Genomic DNA, 16,635 nt, shown 5'->3' on the forward strand with positions numbered 1-16,635 from the left:
CGGCGGGGTTTTCTGAAAAGGGGGAATGGTTATTTTTCCAGTTATACAGGTCTGAGGAAGAGAAAGGCCAGTACTGGAGGGGTGACAGCTGGTTGGGCCCCGCAGGAGCTCCATACTCTCTTAGCGGGAGCGCCACCGTGGTATCAGGCCCGTCCGGAGTGGCTCCGCGGCGGCTTCGGGTTCCAGCGGAGGGACCCGAGCCAGTCGCCCTCCGTCCTGATTGCGATCCTGGAGCGGGGGAGGGGTAAGGGGGAGGCGAGAAAGGGGGCCATTCGGGAGGAGGGTCAATCTCAGGGTAGACCCCGGGGGGGGGGGGGGGGGGGGCCGAAGGGGTCTCCGACTCCGCTGTTCGAGTTGATTTCGATTTTTGCCGTGTCTCCGCATCCTGCAGCGCCAGGACTCGGGGGCTTAGTTTTTCTGCTTTTACCCATGGCTTAACCCACGGGAGTGGGTTCTGCACCAGATCCTGCCACACTGTAATATATGGTCGTTGGTCAGGATGGGACCCCGGTCTCTCCTGGAAAACAATAGCCCTCACCGCGAGGATAATAGTTAGATTAAACGTCCCCTCAGGGGGCCAACCCACATTGAGGGAGGGCCACTCAGAGGTGCAAAAAGTCTGCCAGCGCCCTTTCTTTATTTCTACCAATAAGTCGTGCGCTCTCGCTCGCACTTCAGTCTAGTGGTCTAGGGTCAAGGAAAGGGGGGTCGTCACAGTCTGTCCCATCCCGTCAAAGGAAGTCCACGTAACGAACAAAAACAGAACAATAAACACTAAAGACACACTAAAACACAGACAACCCTGCCCGGAAGGCGTCTCTACAAGCCAGCCGAAGGCGGCTTCAGACGGGAGGGGTTTCCGAGTCCTCCCCGGGAAAAGGTATCGCTCCTTTTCCCACCTGGAAGGGGGGTTGGTCAGGCTTTCCTGACTCCCCTTATCCCTTGGGGCGTCCCCCAGGGTTGCAGCCTGCAGTCCCTAGCACGTCTGCCACTGCAGCCGCTCGGTCCTCACGGCCCGAAGCGGCGGCTGCCCGATACTGAAACCAAAACAATAAAACAATACTTTGCGGCGCCGCACACACTCACACACTCAGTCACTCAGGCCTACCTCCAAGGGGTCTTCGGAGTCTGGGGTTACCGCGTGGATCCCGGACGAGCCCCCAAATGTTGGATTCCCAAGGGGAAGGGGAGGGAAATCCCAACTCACCAGGTCTCGGGATGACGCGGGCCCACAGACACAGAAGACCGAACTTGATGCAAACGCAAGAGGTTTATTGAGCGGAGCTCCGGGTCGACTCGTGTCCCTCGCAGGAGACAGAGGGGTCAACCCCGAGCCTTAGGGGGCAAGTTCTTTTATAGGATTTGGGAGCATAAAGCGGGAAAAGGTTGGCGCGGTTTTACATGATTGGTTAATTCAAAACATTCAGACAGTTACATTTTATGGCGCGAATTGCTACGGCGCGAAACAGCTATCAAGGTGCACACACATGTCCCCATCTGGCCCCCCTCCACCCCGACCCTCCCAAACTTATCCCTCTGTAGCACTCCCTTGTTCTCAATTTTCTCTGAACAGTTTAGGGTGAGTCTTCCGCGAACAGAGTCAGTTGGGATCGATAGACTCTATTCATAGAAGACTCGCCCCAACTGCCCCTTAAGGTGTTAACATATTAAATTTTTAACATAATTTACATCCTTCACTCCCACCACCTCCTCTGCTACCCCTATGGTCAGAGCTACCCTCACCTCTCGCCTGGACTTGGACAAACGTCTCCTGACTCCCAGTTTCTATCCCATCTTAGCACAGCTACCGCAGTGATCCTTCTAAAACCTGCATTAGATTCTGTCTCTCCTCTGCTCAAAACTCCCCAGGGGTAGCTCCTACTTCACTCAGAGTACCAGCTCCCCAGCTACCTGCTACCCTCCATCACTCTGCTCCTTCAACTCTGTCCCCTTGCTTGGCTCCAGACACATGGGCTCTTTGATGCTCCTTGAACTTGCTCCTGCCTTAGGCTGCTGGACCTTTCTCTAGCAGTTCCCACTGCCTGGAATGCTCTTCCCCAGGTATCCACTTGGCTCACTTGCTCACCAATTTTGAGTCATTGCGTAAATCTCACCATGCTATTTAATACTGCAACCCGTATGCACCTCTTGCCCTCCCCCACATACCAGGTTCCTCTTATCTGTCTTTTTTTCTTTTTTCCAGAGTATTCATCCCTATATAATTCACTTATTTATTATGTTTATTGTTTGCCATCTCTCTTCACTAGGAAGTTAGTTCCACCAGGGCAGAGATCTGTTTTACCCAGTGATGTACCCAAATGCCTAGAACAGTGTCTGACAGAGAGTAGGTGCTCCACATACGTTTCTTAAATTAATGAAACTAGCCTCCTATGCTCATTCAGGGTAAGAGCTGAGTTTGGCTGAAAAAAAGTCCAGGAACTTTCTGGATAAGGTTTGTTATGGCCCCAGGGCTAGCAGTCACGTGCCCAGGCTTGGAAATTCCCCCAAGATACAGAGGAAGATGAACCAGATGAAATTCGGCAAACCCAGGGGAGTATTCAGCCAGACTTCCTTCCTGGGGGATGGGGGGTGGAGGGTGTGGCGGTGGGGAGGGAGGTGGGGTGTTTGTGGGGGTTCTGGTTAGATCCCATCATAGACAACAGCTGAGCTGTTGGTCACTTAAATGATGAAAGAAAGAGGAAATGGAGAGGGGGAGTCCGCAGCGGGGGTGAACAGTCACCTGGAATACCTCAGTTTGTAGGTCAAGCCACTGACTGCTAGAATGAGGAAGTGCCTCTCCCAGCCAGGTGGGGCAGAGCATGGCCCAGGAGGGAAGGGAAGTGGCAGAAAGGTGCTGCATTTTTGCTGGATTTCTCCTCCGTCTTCTCTTGGGGGAAGCCCCACGCTAGATCACAGGCTACCAGACAGGGCTGAACAGCTGTGGCCGTAACAGCTGTTACCCCGGCCTCCTCTCCCCACCTGAAACCCCCCAAGGGCAATCCATCCTCCATTTATAAAGCGAAGGACTGAGGTTGAATGGGAGGTTGGGGACTCAGCGTGTCAGCACTCTACAGATTAACAGTGTAGTTGGAACTGGGGTCCAAAATCCCTGACCTCAACTGTGGGGTTGTGTCCCAGATGACCCCCTCAGCGTCTTCTCATAGGATCTTCCTCCCCTACAGCCTGGAATGACTCCCTCCTCCTTCTAGGCAGGAGAGCCCTTTATCCAGTGCACGGTGAAGTTCTAGAAGACAGTGTCTCACGTCCAAAGCAGAACCTCAGACTGCATGGTCAAGAAGACTTCAGAGCTCTTGTTGACAGAGGCCCAGAGAAGGCAAATAACTTGTCTAAGATCACACAGCTCCTGGTCCACTGTTAAGGAAGAAGCTGGAAACAGAAGTTAGACTTTCTGATTCCACTTTAAAGTTCCTTCCAGCTGTGAGATTTTGATTTCTTGATGCCGATCCAGCAGCTCTCTACCCAGAGCTGCTTTCATCACAAAACGCTTGCCCTGAAATCCCCAAGGTACCCTGTCTGGCCACTGGGCTGTGGCTGTAACAGTTCCTGACCTTGGCTGCTTGAGGGGGTAAGATTCTTCTCTAGGGCATTTGGAAATATATCCTGCAGGCTCCTTCCCCTTCTTGTGGCCAAATCCCCTAAGCTTCCCTAAGGCCTCACCTTCACACTTCCCTCCTCCCATGTCCTGTGACTCAGACCAGCACACTCACCCTTTCCCTTCTCCCAGTCAGTGCCTTCCCCACCCGCACCTCCAGTCTGGCCCAGGGACAAGGTCCTGGCTCTGACTGGGAGGCAGAATCACAGGATGTGAAGATGGGAGGATGTTAGAGATCAGAGTCCTGCCCCACGCTGGAGAGCTCTCTCCTCCAGACCTCAGGGCACTCTCCCTTCTCTCTATTGCTTGAGGATCGGAGTGGACGGTGGGGCTCTCATTTATTGAGCACCTAAGGTGTACATGTTTTCAATGAGCACCCAGTATGTAGCAGGCACTGTGTGAGAGCTTTACTATCTCATGTAATCCTCACCAAACAGCCCAGTGAAGTAAGAATTATGCCCATTTTACAGATTAGGAAATTGCGGTTCAGAAACGTTCTTTAATTCACCCTAGATCATAGAGCAAATAACATCTAGGATTAGGAATGAAGCCCAGGTCTATCTAAGTAAAAGCCTAAGCCCCATGCACAAGGGGATGGGGTGGGGGAAGTGTTGTGGGAAGGGGGAAATGTGTATGAAACACCATCTTCCACGGCCTCCCTGGCTGCGGCACCAAAGGAGTGAACATCAGTGTGGAAATGATTCCGTATCTTCAAATCAAACTTCAGAGAGGAGAGGTCACTGGGCAATGGGGACAGGAGGGCTAGTTCACTGACAGCCTTTGATGTGCAACCTGCCAGCTCTCAGCCTGTGCCTTTGTGATCACCTGGCTGCAGCCTGGAAACTATCCAGTCATGCCAAGGCAGGTGGCCCGCCCCTCCTCCCTGGGTTGAGGAAGCAGGAAAAGGTGGCAGTGAGAGGCAGTGGGCAGTTTTGTGGGCAATGATGGCCGGAGCACCAGCTAGGATGGGCTTTCTCTGGAGCCTGGCGCTGCCCCTTTTCTTCTGCTGCTGGGTGGCCGGGGCCCTCGGGAGCACTGCAGGTAAGGAGGCAAGAGGGGGCCTGTGGGCTTCTCTCCTGGTAGGGCTCTGTGTGTGAGTTTCTCTATTGGCAGCCTTTGTGGGTGAGGGTAGCTCTCTTGGGTTAATTATAATTAATCACAAAGCTATATGTGGAATATTACTATTGTTGTACAAACAGCAATGTGTCAGCTCAGGCATGTACGATGATGCGGTCCGGTGTGTACGAATGAGCGACATCATTGTGTGGTCGCTGTGGGTGTGTCTTTATGCCTGTGGGGGTGTGTGTAAGTGGGGTGGGGAGGGTGGGGGGCCAGGTAGGTGTGGCCTGGTAATAAATCTGCCTAAAGCCAAAGAATGTGGCTTGGCAAGATTCTGACTCCTCCAGGTTTATTTCCTAGCACAGATTTCCTTTAAAAAACAATTTTTGTGTGAAAAGTGTGACTGTCACAGACTGCTTGGGGAGGTGGATTCTGCGAGAGGCAGGGCTTTTATGAAAGAAAAGAACTAACACTGATCTGTAACAGGAACTGTGCCAACCTTGTCACATGCATTATCTTTTTTTTTTAATAGACTTTAGTTTTTAGAGCCATTATAGGTTCACAGCAAAACTGAGCAGAAAGTACAGAGTTCCCATATACCCTCATGCACTATCGTTTTCTGTTTTTTGTGTTTTTTTTGTGGTGAGGAATATTGGCCCTGAACTAACATGTGTTGCCAATCTTCCTCTTTTTGCTGAGGAAGAATAGCCCTGAGCTAATATCTGTGCCCATCTTCCTCTATTTTGTATATAGGATGCCGTCACAGCATGGCTTGATGAGCAGTGTGCAGGTCTGCACCTGGGTTCTGAACCTGCGAATCCCGGGGCCGCCAAAGTGGAGCCTGCGAACTTCACTACGCCACTGGGCCAGCCCCACTATCTTTTTAATCCTCACAATAACCCTATGAGAGAGATACGATTCTTATTCTTACCCTCCCCTCCGCCCCCTCCCTTAAAGGTGAGGAGACTGAGGCTTACCAGGATTAACTCATCTGCAGAGCCAGGATGTCATTCCACACATCCCTAACCATTGGTCCATACCACCTCCTGCAGGTACTCATGATCCACCAGGCTTGTGCCGCACATTTTGCATTTAATTTAATGTAATCTGCAGAACACTATGAAATAGGGACCCCTAGCTCCATTTCACAGATGAGAAAATGCAGGCCTGGAGCCAGGAGACTTGGCCAGGGTCACACAGTTGGGAAGCAGCAGAGCAAGTAGCAGACAGGGGACTCAAACTCAGGTCCAAAGTGCACACGCTTTCCTCTCCACCAGTTTGATGTGAGGAACAGACGGGGGAGCTGCAACATTCTGGAGCTGTAGAGGCCTTGCTGGGCTCTGCTCTGTTGGGGAAGACCCCTGGCGAGTAAGAGACTTGGGTGGGGGGTTGTGAAGAGGCTATGGTTTGGGAAGCATGAGGAGGTCTCACAGCAGGGTGACACCAAGGGGCTCCCAGAAAAGGAAGAAAATGTGTTACGGGAGGTCCATGGTCAGACCCCAAGGGCACCATTGTTTGGGCTTCAGCCTGCGCGGGCTGACGCAGGCAGGCTCTGCCTCCACCACGTGGGGAGGGAGGAGACTCAGAGAGCTAGCTCGGGCTTTGAAGTGGGGAGAAGAAAATAGAGGCCTGTAAAAGCGTGATTTGTGTGTGGTGAGACTGCACTGGACAAGTAAAGAGAGCGAATGCCCTGACCCACCTACTGTGCACGTGGGTACAGCCTGACATTCTCGCTGTATTCAAATAGGTCATGTGCTCTCAGGTGACTCCTTGTGAGGACGTGGTCAGGGAGGGATGCTTAATAACCCCTTGCAGGCTTGGGATACAAGAGCGTTCCTGTTCCCCTTCTCCTCCGGTGCTCACCACATGGCAAGGCAGGTATGTGACCCTCTTTCACAGGGGAGGAAATGGAGGCTAGAAGAGGTCTAGTGAGCGGCCGAGAGGGTAGGAGGCAGAGTCAGGATTCGAACCAGTACATCATCGGACTCCAGAGCTAGAAGGCAACAGACCTGGGGCTGAACCCAGTCTCTTGCTTCCTGGGCCGGTGTTCTTTCATTCTTCAGTGGGAGGCACAGGAGGACAAGCTGAGGACCTGGGGCCCGGTCCTGAAACCCTGGATAGAGGTGGCCAAAGGGTCCTGGACCTCCTTCGGGTCCTTGGGTACTTTTGGGCCAGTAGGTCTCAGTAAAGACTATTCCAAACCATCAGAATCCCCAAAAGAGGGGGTTATATTTTGATCCTTTTCCTTCCAAGAGTAGGGTTACTGGCTAAAACACAGGGCATCCACTTAAATTTGAATTTCAAGTAATGAAGTTTTTTTTAGTATAAGTATGTCTCAAATATTGCATGAGAAATACACATACTAACAAAGTTATTTGCTGTTAAAATCATTCCTTGTTTATCTGAAATTCAATTCAAAATTAACTGGGCATCCTGTTAATTATCCTTTTTTTTATTTGTGAAATCTGGCAACTGTCCTCAAGAGGCTCCTTGAGAGAGAGCCCGTCCCCCTCAGTAGACAGGGGAGGCACCCTTGTCAGCCATAAAAGATCCTGCTGTAGCCTCCACTGGGGTGGTGAGTGCCCGCTGGCCCTCCATTCACACAACCTCAGAGGGTCAGTCAAGTGAACAGAGACGTTCCACCCTATGGAGAAATGCCAGCAGCATCTCTCTAAAAAAAAGTGAAGTTTTGCCTCACCTGGCTCCCTGTTACCTGTGGAAAATGCCTGGTACATCCTTTCTGTCGTTCTAGTGTTCCATCCCTGTTGTCTCAGGCCCACGTTCAGGAGAGGCTTGCGCGGGGATGGGAAGCTTGCCCATTTTCCCTTGCTAGAGCCCCACGGACTCTGCCTGCTGCCTTCCCTTCTGTGGCAGCCACTACCCACACTGTCTCTGGAGGTTTCTCTCCCCCAGTCCTCTCAGCTACGTCTAAACACAAAACCACTGATGTCTCTTGTATTTGAAAGGTTTTTTACTTCCATGGGGAAACATTTGATGGATGAGAAAAGTATCCATGGGAAAGTGACAAGGATTCTTTCAGAAGATTTTGAGAGTCGTGGTCCCTGCTCTGCAGCTCTTGGCTCACTTGGACTTCTGCCCTCTTTGCTCCCCCTTGAGGCTGGATCCTGACCCTGCACACCCTCTCTGATGGCTTCAGACCAATACTCAACCAGATTCTGGGGCTCGCTTGGCTCCAGTGGGCCATCAGAGGACATCAGTCAGGGTGGTCCCAGTTCCGGGGCTGCCATATGGGACCTCCTGATACTGCCTCCTTCTTCCCTGTATATATATATAAAAGCGACTCCCTCTCCCCACTTCCTCCCAGCAGTGCCCAGGCCATAAACAGGAGAGCTTGTGTGAAGTCAGTCCACTGGGATCATGGCTCACAAAGATGGTTTTGCCCAATACAGGCCCCAGCACCAGCAGACCAGGCCCTTTGGTGACCATGAACCACACAGAAGTGCCTGCTGTGACTCCAGCGCTCAGGACAAGCTCAGAGGGAGTCTTCCAGACTACCGACCTCGCCGAGACCTCTGGACCAAGCCACGTCCCTCTGGAAACTCAAATCCTGAGCACCCAGACCTCTGAGAGGACCTTAATCCCGGGCAGCACCATTTCAGAAGCAGAGACCGGGGAAACCAAGGCCATTTTTCTTGCAACAGAGACCAGGGCCCTCACAAAAATAACACCTTCCAAGTTCATGGTTGTGATCACCACTCCTGTGGAGACATCAGCCACAAGTGACAACCCCACAGGAAGAACTGGAATGACCGCAGTGCAGACTGTCATAGGCAGTGATCTCTTGAGAGCTGCTGTTGACACCCTTTGTTCTGATGACAGCTCTGAAGAGGCAAAGAGGATCACACCTGATGTCTTGACATTGGCTCGCGCCCCCGCAGAAGCCGAGGCCCTGGCCTTGAAGGACAGTGCCTTCTCTGCCGGCTCAGTTCCAGCCACCACCACCTCACAAGCCCTTGTACCTGACACCACAGCTCCTGCTAAAGCCTTAGTTGCCTCCGCCAACACTGACATTGAGGTTACCAGTGGCAGCGATATAGAAATTGAAACAACTGCCACCATCCCTGGGACCTCAGACGTAGATCACAGCCCCACAGGAGGAAAGGCCCTGTCCACCCCTGAGATGTCAGCTTTGCCCAACTCCACTGAAGCAAAATCACACCTCACTGAGCCCACAACCTCGGCGGAGACCTTGTCTACAGCTGGTGCCACAGAATCAGCCACACCTGATACCACAGTTGAGACCCCATTCACTGCTAATAGCACCACAGAAGGAGCAACAACAGCAGCCAAGGCCACCAGCCCCAGTGGAACTTTGGCAACATTCAGCATGAATCCCTGGGAAGAAATCTCAGTCCTCTCTGCTGATACAACAAGCCACACTGAGGTCTCAGGAACACTTACAATGTCCACAGAGGCTGGGTCAACAGTGGGCAAAGTGACTTCCCCTGCCACGGTTTACAGCCTCTCTGAAGCAGCCACCATCAAGAGCTCCACCCGCTCAGAGACCTCTACCACAGACAGCACAACCAATGGGCCCATCCCCATCAGCTGCCTCTCTGAAGTAGCCACCGTCAAGACGTCCACCCCCTCAGAGACTTCTACCACAGACAGCACAACCAATGGGCCTGTCCCCATCAGCAGCCTCTCTGAAGTAGCCACCGTCAAGAGCTCCACCCCCTCAGAGACTTCTACCACAGACAGCACAACCAATGGGCCCATCCCCATCAGCAACCTCTCTGAAGTAGCCACCATCATGAGCTCCACACCCTCAGAGACTTCTACCACAGACAGCACAACCAACGTGCCCATCCCCATCAGCAGGAGCCCTCTTTCTTCTGTCCATCTGACTACAGCCTACAGCAGCCAAGAAACAAACATCACCTTAGCCAAGACCACAGCCTCAGCGAAAACCTTGAAGACAGCCAGCACCGCCAGAGGGAAGCCCCCAACAGCCATGCCCCCTACTGCTCAGACAAGGTGGACCACAGAAGTTACTGCAGGTAAGTGGCTCCCCAATGTGTGATCTTTGGGGATTTGGGGTTTGGAGTCTCCAGGATATCTACACGCTTAAGGAGCAGGAAGGAAGGAAGGATCTGGGTGCCTATTCTGAGTCCTGTCTCTGGTGTCGCCTCTTCATGATCTTCTAGTGGTGCTTGCCAAAATCAGTAACAAGCAGAGTTAGGGTGGTGTATGGAAAGAATACCGGGCTGGAAGTTTGGAGAAATGGATTGAGATCTTGGCTCTGTTCTTAACAACTTGAGTGACCTAGGACAGGTCCCTCTCCCTCTCTGGGCCTCAGTTTCTCCACTAGTAGCTGGAGGGGATTGCAATGGATAGCAATGAGGTCCTTGCCAGCTCAGCCCTTCTGTGAAGTTAACTGTTAAGCAACTAGTTTGCACCAGGGAAGGCCCCACATTTTATTTAAAAGACACAGCGCTCACGCTCTAGAAGCGTCTTCTTCAGCCAGAGCCACACAGAGGGGCAACATGTGGGCATCTGACCCAAGTTGCTGCCCTCTGAGCAGCTGAGACCCCGTGAAAGTGGGGCTCGCTGGATGTACTTGCTGAGGTTGGTGCCATAGATGGTGACTTAAAATGAATTAATAAACTGGGTAAATGTTTGGGAGTTTAAAGCTACTTCTCTGAGACAACAGATAATTCTCAGGGAAGAAGTCTCCTGTCAGAGGCTGCTTGGTCAGCCTACTCCTGGTCAGCCCGTAGTCTCCACCTCCACTTCCCTCACTCTGTCCTCATACCTCATCCCTGCGGTATCTACAGCTTGCCCTGCCTTTCTGAGGAGGTGAAATAAAAATACTAATCACGATCACCTTACTGAGTATCTTTTGTATTCCAGGCAGAGGGGATATAAAAATATTTCACAACCAGTAAGTATTGGCACCAGCTGAATGTTCTCTCTGATGCCAGGCAGTGCACTATGAGCTTAGCATATGGTATCTCCTCTAATTAAACTTTCCAAGCCATCTTATGAGGTGGGTATTATTACCCCATCTGACAGCTGAGGAAACAGATTTAAAGATGGTAAAAGACGACAGTGGGATTCCAAATGAAAGTCTGTTTGATTCCAAAACTCATAGTCTCCTGTTGTGCTTTTATTTTTAAAAGCCCATTTTATTAATATATTTTTATTTTAAAATAGTTTTCTTTATTATTTGTTGATTAGATGATACATTCACATGATTTAAAATTCGATAGGTAAAAATGGTACACCATGCAATGTCTTCTCCCAGTGCGGTCCCCCAACTACCCAGTTTTCCTCTCGCACATAACCGATGGTATCACTTCCTTGTGAATCCTCTTCTGGGCATGAAATATGCATATGGAAATGGAGCATATGATAAACACAGATCTCTGAGATGAAGCTATTCTTTTTTTTGGGTATGTGAGGAAGATTAGCCCTGAGCTAACTTCTGTTGCAAATCCTCCTCTTTTTGCTGAGGGACATTGGCCCTGGCTAACATCCATGTCCATCTTCCTCTACTTTATATGTGGGACGCCTGCTGCAGCATGGCTTGATAAGCGGTGCATAGGTCCGTGCCCGGAATCCAAACCTGCGAACCCTGGGTTGTTGAAGTGGAGTGCGCAAACTTAACCACTGTGCCACCGAGCCAGCCCCTGAAGCTATTCTTTTTCATGGCTGCTCAGTATTCCATTTTGTTTTACCTTAATTTATTGAACTAGCCCTCTATGGATGGACATTTAGGTTGTTTCCAGTTTTTGTTATGACAAACAGTGCTGCAGTAAATCGTACATTTTCCACATGTGTATTATATTCTGTAGAACAAATTTCTAGGAGTTCAACTGCTGGATCAGTTCTACTGTGTTCTGTTAGGAAGAAATGACTCCAAGGTGGCAGGTAGAGGCAAGCCAATTAGAGCTCAACAAAACACAGAACTTGCCTACAGATCTGCTAAGTTGGGAAGGCTGGATTCAAAGACCTCTACCAATTTAGAGCTGGAGGAATTGGCTGAGGGCACCCCTCAGAGAGCCGCCTCTCTCTTGCATTCTTCTCAGCTGGGTCCTTTCCCAACAGCCCCATCCAGGACCTCTAAGCCTTGAGAACATTCTAGATCCACTTTCATTTCTCCTTCCTCACACTACTCTTTTGAGTTTTCTGAATGTGGATGGGGCCTTTAGCTATAATTTCCTTCACTCCTGTTGGGAAGACACTACAATGGGCCCGATTATTGGAGAGGGAATCCTCTTTCTCTTTGCAGTGAGTAAATGTGAGATCCCATCTGAACATAGACACATTGACATGTGAGAGTGAGCACATATGTGCAGGGGGGAACAGGGGCTGGGCAGCACAGTCACGTCTTGATTCCTGAACTGACTTACCTGTATTTTCATCTTCCTACTGTTCTCAACTTGCAGGTGGGGATGGAGGCTTCCTCCTCCTGCGGCTAAGTGTGGCTTCCCCAGAAGACCTCACTGACCCCAGAGTGGCAGAGAGGCTGATGCAGCAGGTGAGTGGGCACTTTCTGGGCCAGGGGAGTAGAGGAGAGTGAGAGGTTCTTGGAGGCTCTGGGGAAGATCTTCAGGATACAAAAGAGCAACTGCTGCACTTGGGTGGGATCTAGTTTCTCCTGGGGTATTAGGAGCTAAATCTAAGGATCCTGGCCTGGCTTTGCTTCTGCCTGTTTTTCCTGAGTTCTGAATTTCCCTTCTCTGCTATGTAAAAAAACTCTTTCCCTCACTGCCAATTTCCTCAGGCCCTGGGAAGTTCAGGCTCTCTGGCCCCTGGGAGAAGGTCAATGATATTAATGGGCAGGCAGGACTTTTAGTTGCAAATGGCAGAAACCTAACTCATTGCAGCTTACAGAGAAAAGGCAAGGTATTGGCTGAGAAACCTAGAAGTGGCTGTGCCAACTTCAGTCATGGCTGGATCCAGCAGCTCAAATATGATCATCAGGATTTTCTTTTTCTCTCTCTCTCTCCACTCTGCTCCCTTCATTCTTCAGAGTCTCTCTCCATATGTAAGGAAAGGTGGCTGTGATAGCCCAAGATTCACAAGGTATTTCCTTCTCCCAAGATCTGCATATCATACCAAGGAAGGACTGATCTCACTGGCCTGCAAGAGCCACCATGAGTGACAGCATGACCTGAACCACATGGAATGGGAAGGACAGGCCCCAAAGGAAATAAGGATGCTAGGCAGAAAATATCCCATAGATGTACACTCTAGATGCGGAACAAGATCGGGATATATTCGTACAACAAGTAGGGAAAATTCTCCTAAAATCCAGATCACTGGACAAAGCTTCCAGTGGTGAAATTCAGGAATCAAGGTTTTGGGGGTTGGTGTGAATCATTGCAAGGTTAGAATAGGTCAGCTCAGCCTAGCTCTTGGGCCCACATCTTGCTGCTGGGGGACGGGAAGAAGGAATATCTGGGCCCTTGAAGTTCTCTTAGTGGAAAGGGGGCCCATTGGAACTCCCATAATAAGGAGTTCTCTGAACATGGCACAGGGTTTTGAAGGAGGACAGCCAGATAAATGACAAATACCCACTGCACATGATAGTCAAAGTAGCAAGTGTGAGTCCTAATCTAAGAGGGAAGCCAGGGTTGTGTCAGATCTGAGCCCCCCAAACTGGAAGCTATTCCAGGGGTCAGAAAGAAGTCAGGGAGATGGGAGCAGGTCAGGAGCTGAGGTGCAGGAGCCAGGCAATGGGGGAGTTGGGCATCAGTTCTCGTTAGGCGCTGGCCACTGGCACAGGGCTCAGGGCTCAGAGAAACAAGCAGCTTTGGAGCCAGACAGATCTGGGTGTGCATTCCATTTCCTAACTGTGTGACCTTGGGTAAGTGACTCCATATTACTTTTTTCCCTTATAAGACGAGTCTAGTACTACCTGCTTTATAGTACCTCACAGTAATCCTACGACATAATGTGCATGAAGCACCCAGCCCAGGCCCAGCCTGCAGGAGGCTCAGGAAGTGCTGCCCTCCTCCTCATCCGTTCTCTCCTGCTGTCCCTTCCTGTCCTTGGCCTGTGGTGAGCTCACGGGCCATATGCGCTGGAAGCACCACCTGCTCCTCTTGCCCTCCAGCTCCGCCGTGCACTGCAGGCCCACACGCCTCCCAGCCAAGTCTCCCTGCTGCGAGTCAGGAGAGGCTGAGGAACACCAGCTGCAGCCAGGCATGGCCGCGTGCCAAAGGAGGACAAAGCTGCCTACAGCCTAGGCCTGGCCTGGAGCCACGTTCCTGCGCTGAGATGTACCTGGAAGGTTCCCACAGAGGTCAGCTGGCCTAAGCCCTTACCCCCAGACCTGGTAGCGGGACCCTGGCTCACATAGGCCTGACTGCATGTGGGTGGGGATGGGGGCTGCCCTGTTCCAGAGATGTCCTTGGACTTCCCTTGGCACGTGTGCTGTGTTTCAGTAAAGAGTGACCTGATCACCCACCTGTCGCCCACTGTGTGCTTCCATTCTACATTAAAATTACACTCAGTGTGGCCCAGAGGTCATCTATTTGACCTGTATGCTTTTTGACATTGTATGACACAGGGATTTTGTGCATCCTCACTGCTGCCTCCCTCCTTCACGCTCCCCAGCTCTTGGTTTGCACCTTGATTACAGCACTTACTGAGGCTGGCCCTTAAGCCTGCTGAACTGTGAACCCCTTCAGAGCAGGGACCCTACTTGTTTATCTCGGTGTCTCCTGAACCTAGCAGTGTGCCTGGCCTGCAGTAGAATCATAGAGAATGTTGAATTGACTTGAATTTCAAGTTCTGGATGCAAGCAGATTTAAAAGAAAGTCTGCAATACTCAATTATTCCTTCCCCATAGCTCATAAGTCATGTTACTATTTTTTAAGTTAAATGTAGCTTATTTTTTTCTGTTGTAAAAGTAAAACTTATTCATGATTTTAAAATTTGAAAAATTCAAAAGGACCAAGAAAAAAAAAAAAGAAACGGGAAGAAGAAAATATTTCTAAAATCCCACCTCTTGTATACGATTAACGTTAATGTATATATTCAACCTCTCCTCTTGGTCTAAGAGATACCTCACGTTCAACATTTCCAAAATCAGAGTCCTAATCTTTTCACCTAAACCTGCTCTGGCTGCACCTTCCTCATCTCAGTTAACGTCCGTGGCATCCTTCAGATGCTCAAGCCCAAATCCTTGGAACTCTCTTATTCCTGTTTCTTTCTGAATTTTACATCCAATTCATCAGGAAATTCTGTTGGCTCTACCGTCATCAAAATATGCCCAGAATCTGCCCCCTCCTCACCAGCTCCACTGCTCTCACCTGGTCAAAGCTGCCATCATCTCTCACTTGGATTACAAATATCCTCCTAACAGGTCTCCCTGTTTCTACCTTTGCCCCCTACCCCCGGTCTAGTCCCAGTACATCAGCCAGAGATGTCTTTTTATAATGTAAGGCAGACCATGTCACTCCTTTGCTCCAAACTCCCATTTCATTCAGAGAAAAAGCCAAGTTCCTATGATGGCCTGCAAAGCTGTGCACAATCTGCAGCCCTCCACCAGCCGCTCTAACTTGCTCCCTGCACTCCAGCCGCGCTGACTTCCTGGCTGTTCCTTGAATGCATGCTCCTGCCTTGGGACTTCCGCACGTATTGCTCAGTCTGCTTAGAATGCTTCTCCTCTGGATATCCACTCAGCTAACTCCTCCACCTACTTAACCTGCTAGTGGTCTGCCCCACCACACTCCTCCGCTTTGATTTTCTTCATAACACTGATCACAACCGAACATAACACATATTTTATGTGTCTGTCTTGTTTACTGTCTATCTCCCTCGACTTGCATGAGTTTGCTCACTGCAATCTCCCTAGTCTAGGACAGTGCCTGGCACATAAAAAGTGCTCAGTAAATATTTGTTAAATGAATGAAGAAACAACAAGACAACTTGGATATTGCTCTCAACGAAGAGAGTATGTGTATTTGATTGACCCCCGTCCTCTTGCAGAGTGGGGCAGAATGAGTTCTATAAAGTGGGTTGGACAAAAATAATTCAAACATTCATCCCGGCATGTTTGTTGAGCACTTACAATAGAAGAGAGACTATGTTGTGTTCCATGGGGGATTCAAAGATGTCTCTTCTCACAGGGATTACAGTTAGTAGAGGAGGTTAGACATGTACAGAAATAACGATCTGAAAAAACTTATTTACTCCGTATATGGAAAAACCAGAATGTCCTTAATATACAAAATGCTCTTACAAAGCAATAAAAAGGCAAACATACCAGTAGAAAAGTGAGCAAATGGTAAGAACAGGCAATTTACAAAAGAAGGAATATAAGTGCTTTTTTCCATGAAAAAGAAACATTGCCTTCACTAGCAAAAAAAACGGTGCAATGTGAAATCGCTTATTGTGTGTCAATAGGTAAAGATTTATAAAAATTATAAAATCCATATTGAGGAGGGTGTGGGGAAAAGGGCCCTCAAACACTGCAAGTGTGAATGAAATTGGTGCCTCCTTTCTGGAGGACAATTTGACTATTTATCTAATGCCTTAAAAATGTGCGTTCCTTTAACCCAGCAATTTCCTTCCTAAGAGTTTATCTTAAGGAAATAATTAAGAATCTGTGCAAAGATCAACAAATAAATATGTTCATTACAGAACTGTTTATAACAGCCAATAAAAGAAAAAGACAAAACAAAACACAAATAAGATATCCTGAGGTAGCTCTTTACTTAATAATAGAGTTATTTTATACAATCTATAGAAGTGTCGTTGAGATGTATATTTATTAACATGGAAAGAAGTTCGTGACATATTATCCTGTTCTCTTTTATTTTCCTAAGATGAAACCATCTTTTTTTTTTTTCTCTCCGAACTACTCTTCACACTGTCTCCAGAGCTTTCCTCTCCAAAATCAAAGCTAGTCCTGTTCCTACCTACGGGATGAAATCTGCAGCTTTGTAAACAAGGGTCTTTGTGATATGACCTTGGCCAACATTCTC

At 49.5% G+C, this 16,635-nt stretch overlaps 1 protein-coding gene across 1 annotated transcript; it reads left to right on the plus strand.

Moving 5' to 3' along the window:
- The first annotated feature begins 4,554 nt into the window (after positions 1-4,554).
- On the plus strand, positions 4,555-13,831 carry MUC20 (mucin 20, cell surface associated). Its single transcript, XM_058555546.1, has 4 exons — positions 4,555-4,654; positions 8,083-9,693; positions 12,085-12,176; positions 13,758-13,831. Exons 1-4 carry the CDS (start codon positions 4,555-4,557, stop codon positions 13,824-13,826), a joined length of 1,872 nt encoding a protein of 623 aa, XP_058411529.1. The 3' UTR covers positions 13,827-13,831.
- Positions 13,832-16,635: the final 2,804 nt, after the last annotated feature.

The sequence above is a fragment of the Diceros bicornis genome, chromosome 15, assembly GCF_020826845.1.
Source record: "Diceros bicornis minor isolate mBicDic1 chromosome 15, mDicBic1.mat.cur, whole genome shotgun sequence".
In the NCBI taxonomy this organism is placed as follows: Eukaryota; Metazoa; Chordata; class Mammalia; order Perissodactyla; family Rhinocerotidae; genus Diceros; species Diceros bicornis.

What these genes read in the sequence shown, in the direction of transcription:
- MUC20 (XM_058555546.1), top strand. Translation starts at nt 4,555, where the DNA reads ATGATGGCCGGAGCACCAGCTAGGATGGGCTTTCTCTGGAGCCTGGCG. An exon ending in GGCCCTCGGGAGCACTGCAG is followed by an intron (nt 4,655 to 8,082) that starts GTAAGGAGGCAA and finishes TGCCCAATACAG; the next exon opens with GCCCCAGCACCAGCAGACCA. An exon ending in CAGAGAGGCTGATGCAGCAG is followed by an intron (nt 12,177 to 13,757) that starts GTGAGTGGGCAC and finishes CTTGCCCTCCAG; the next exon opens with CTCCGCCGTGCACTGCAGGC.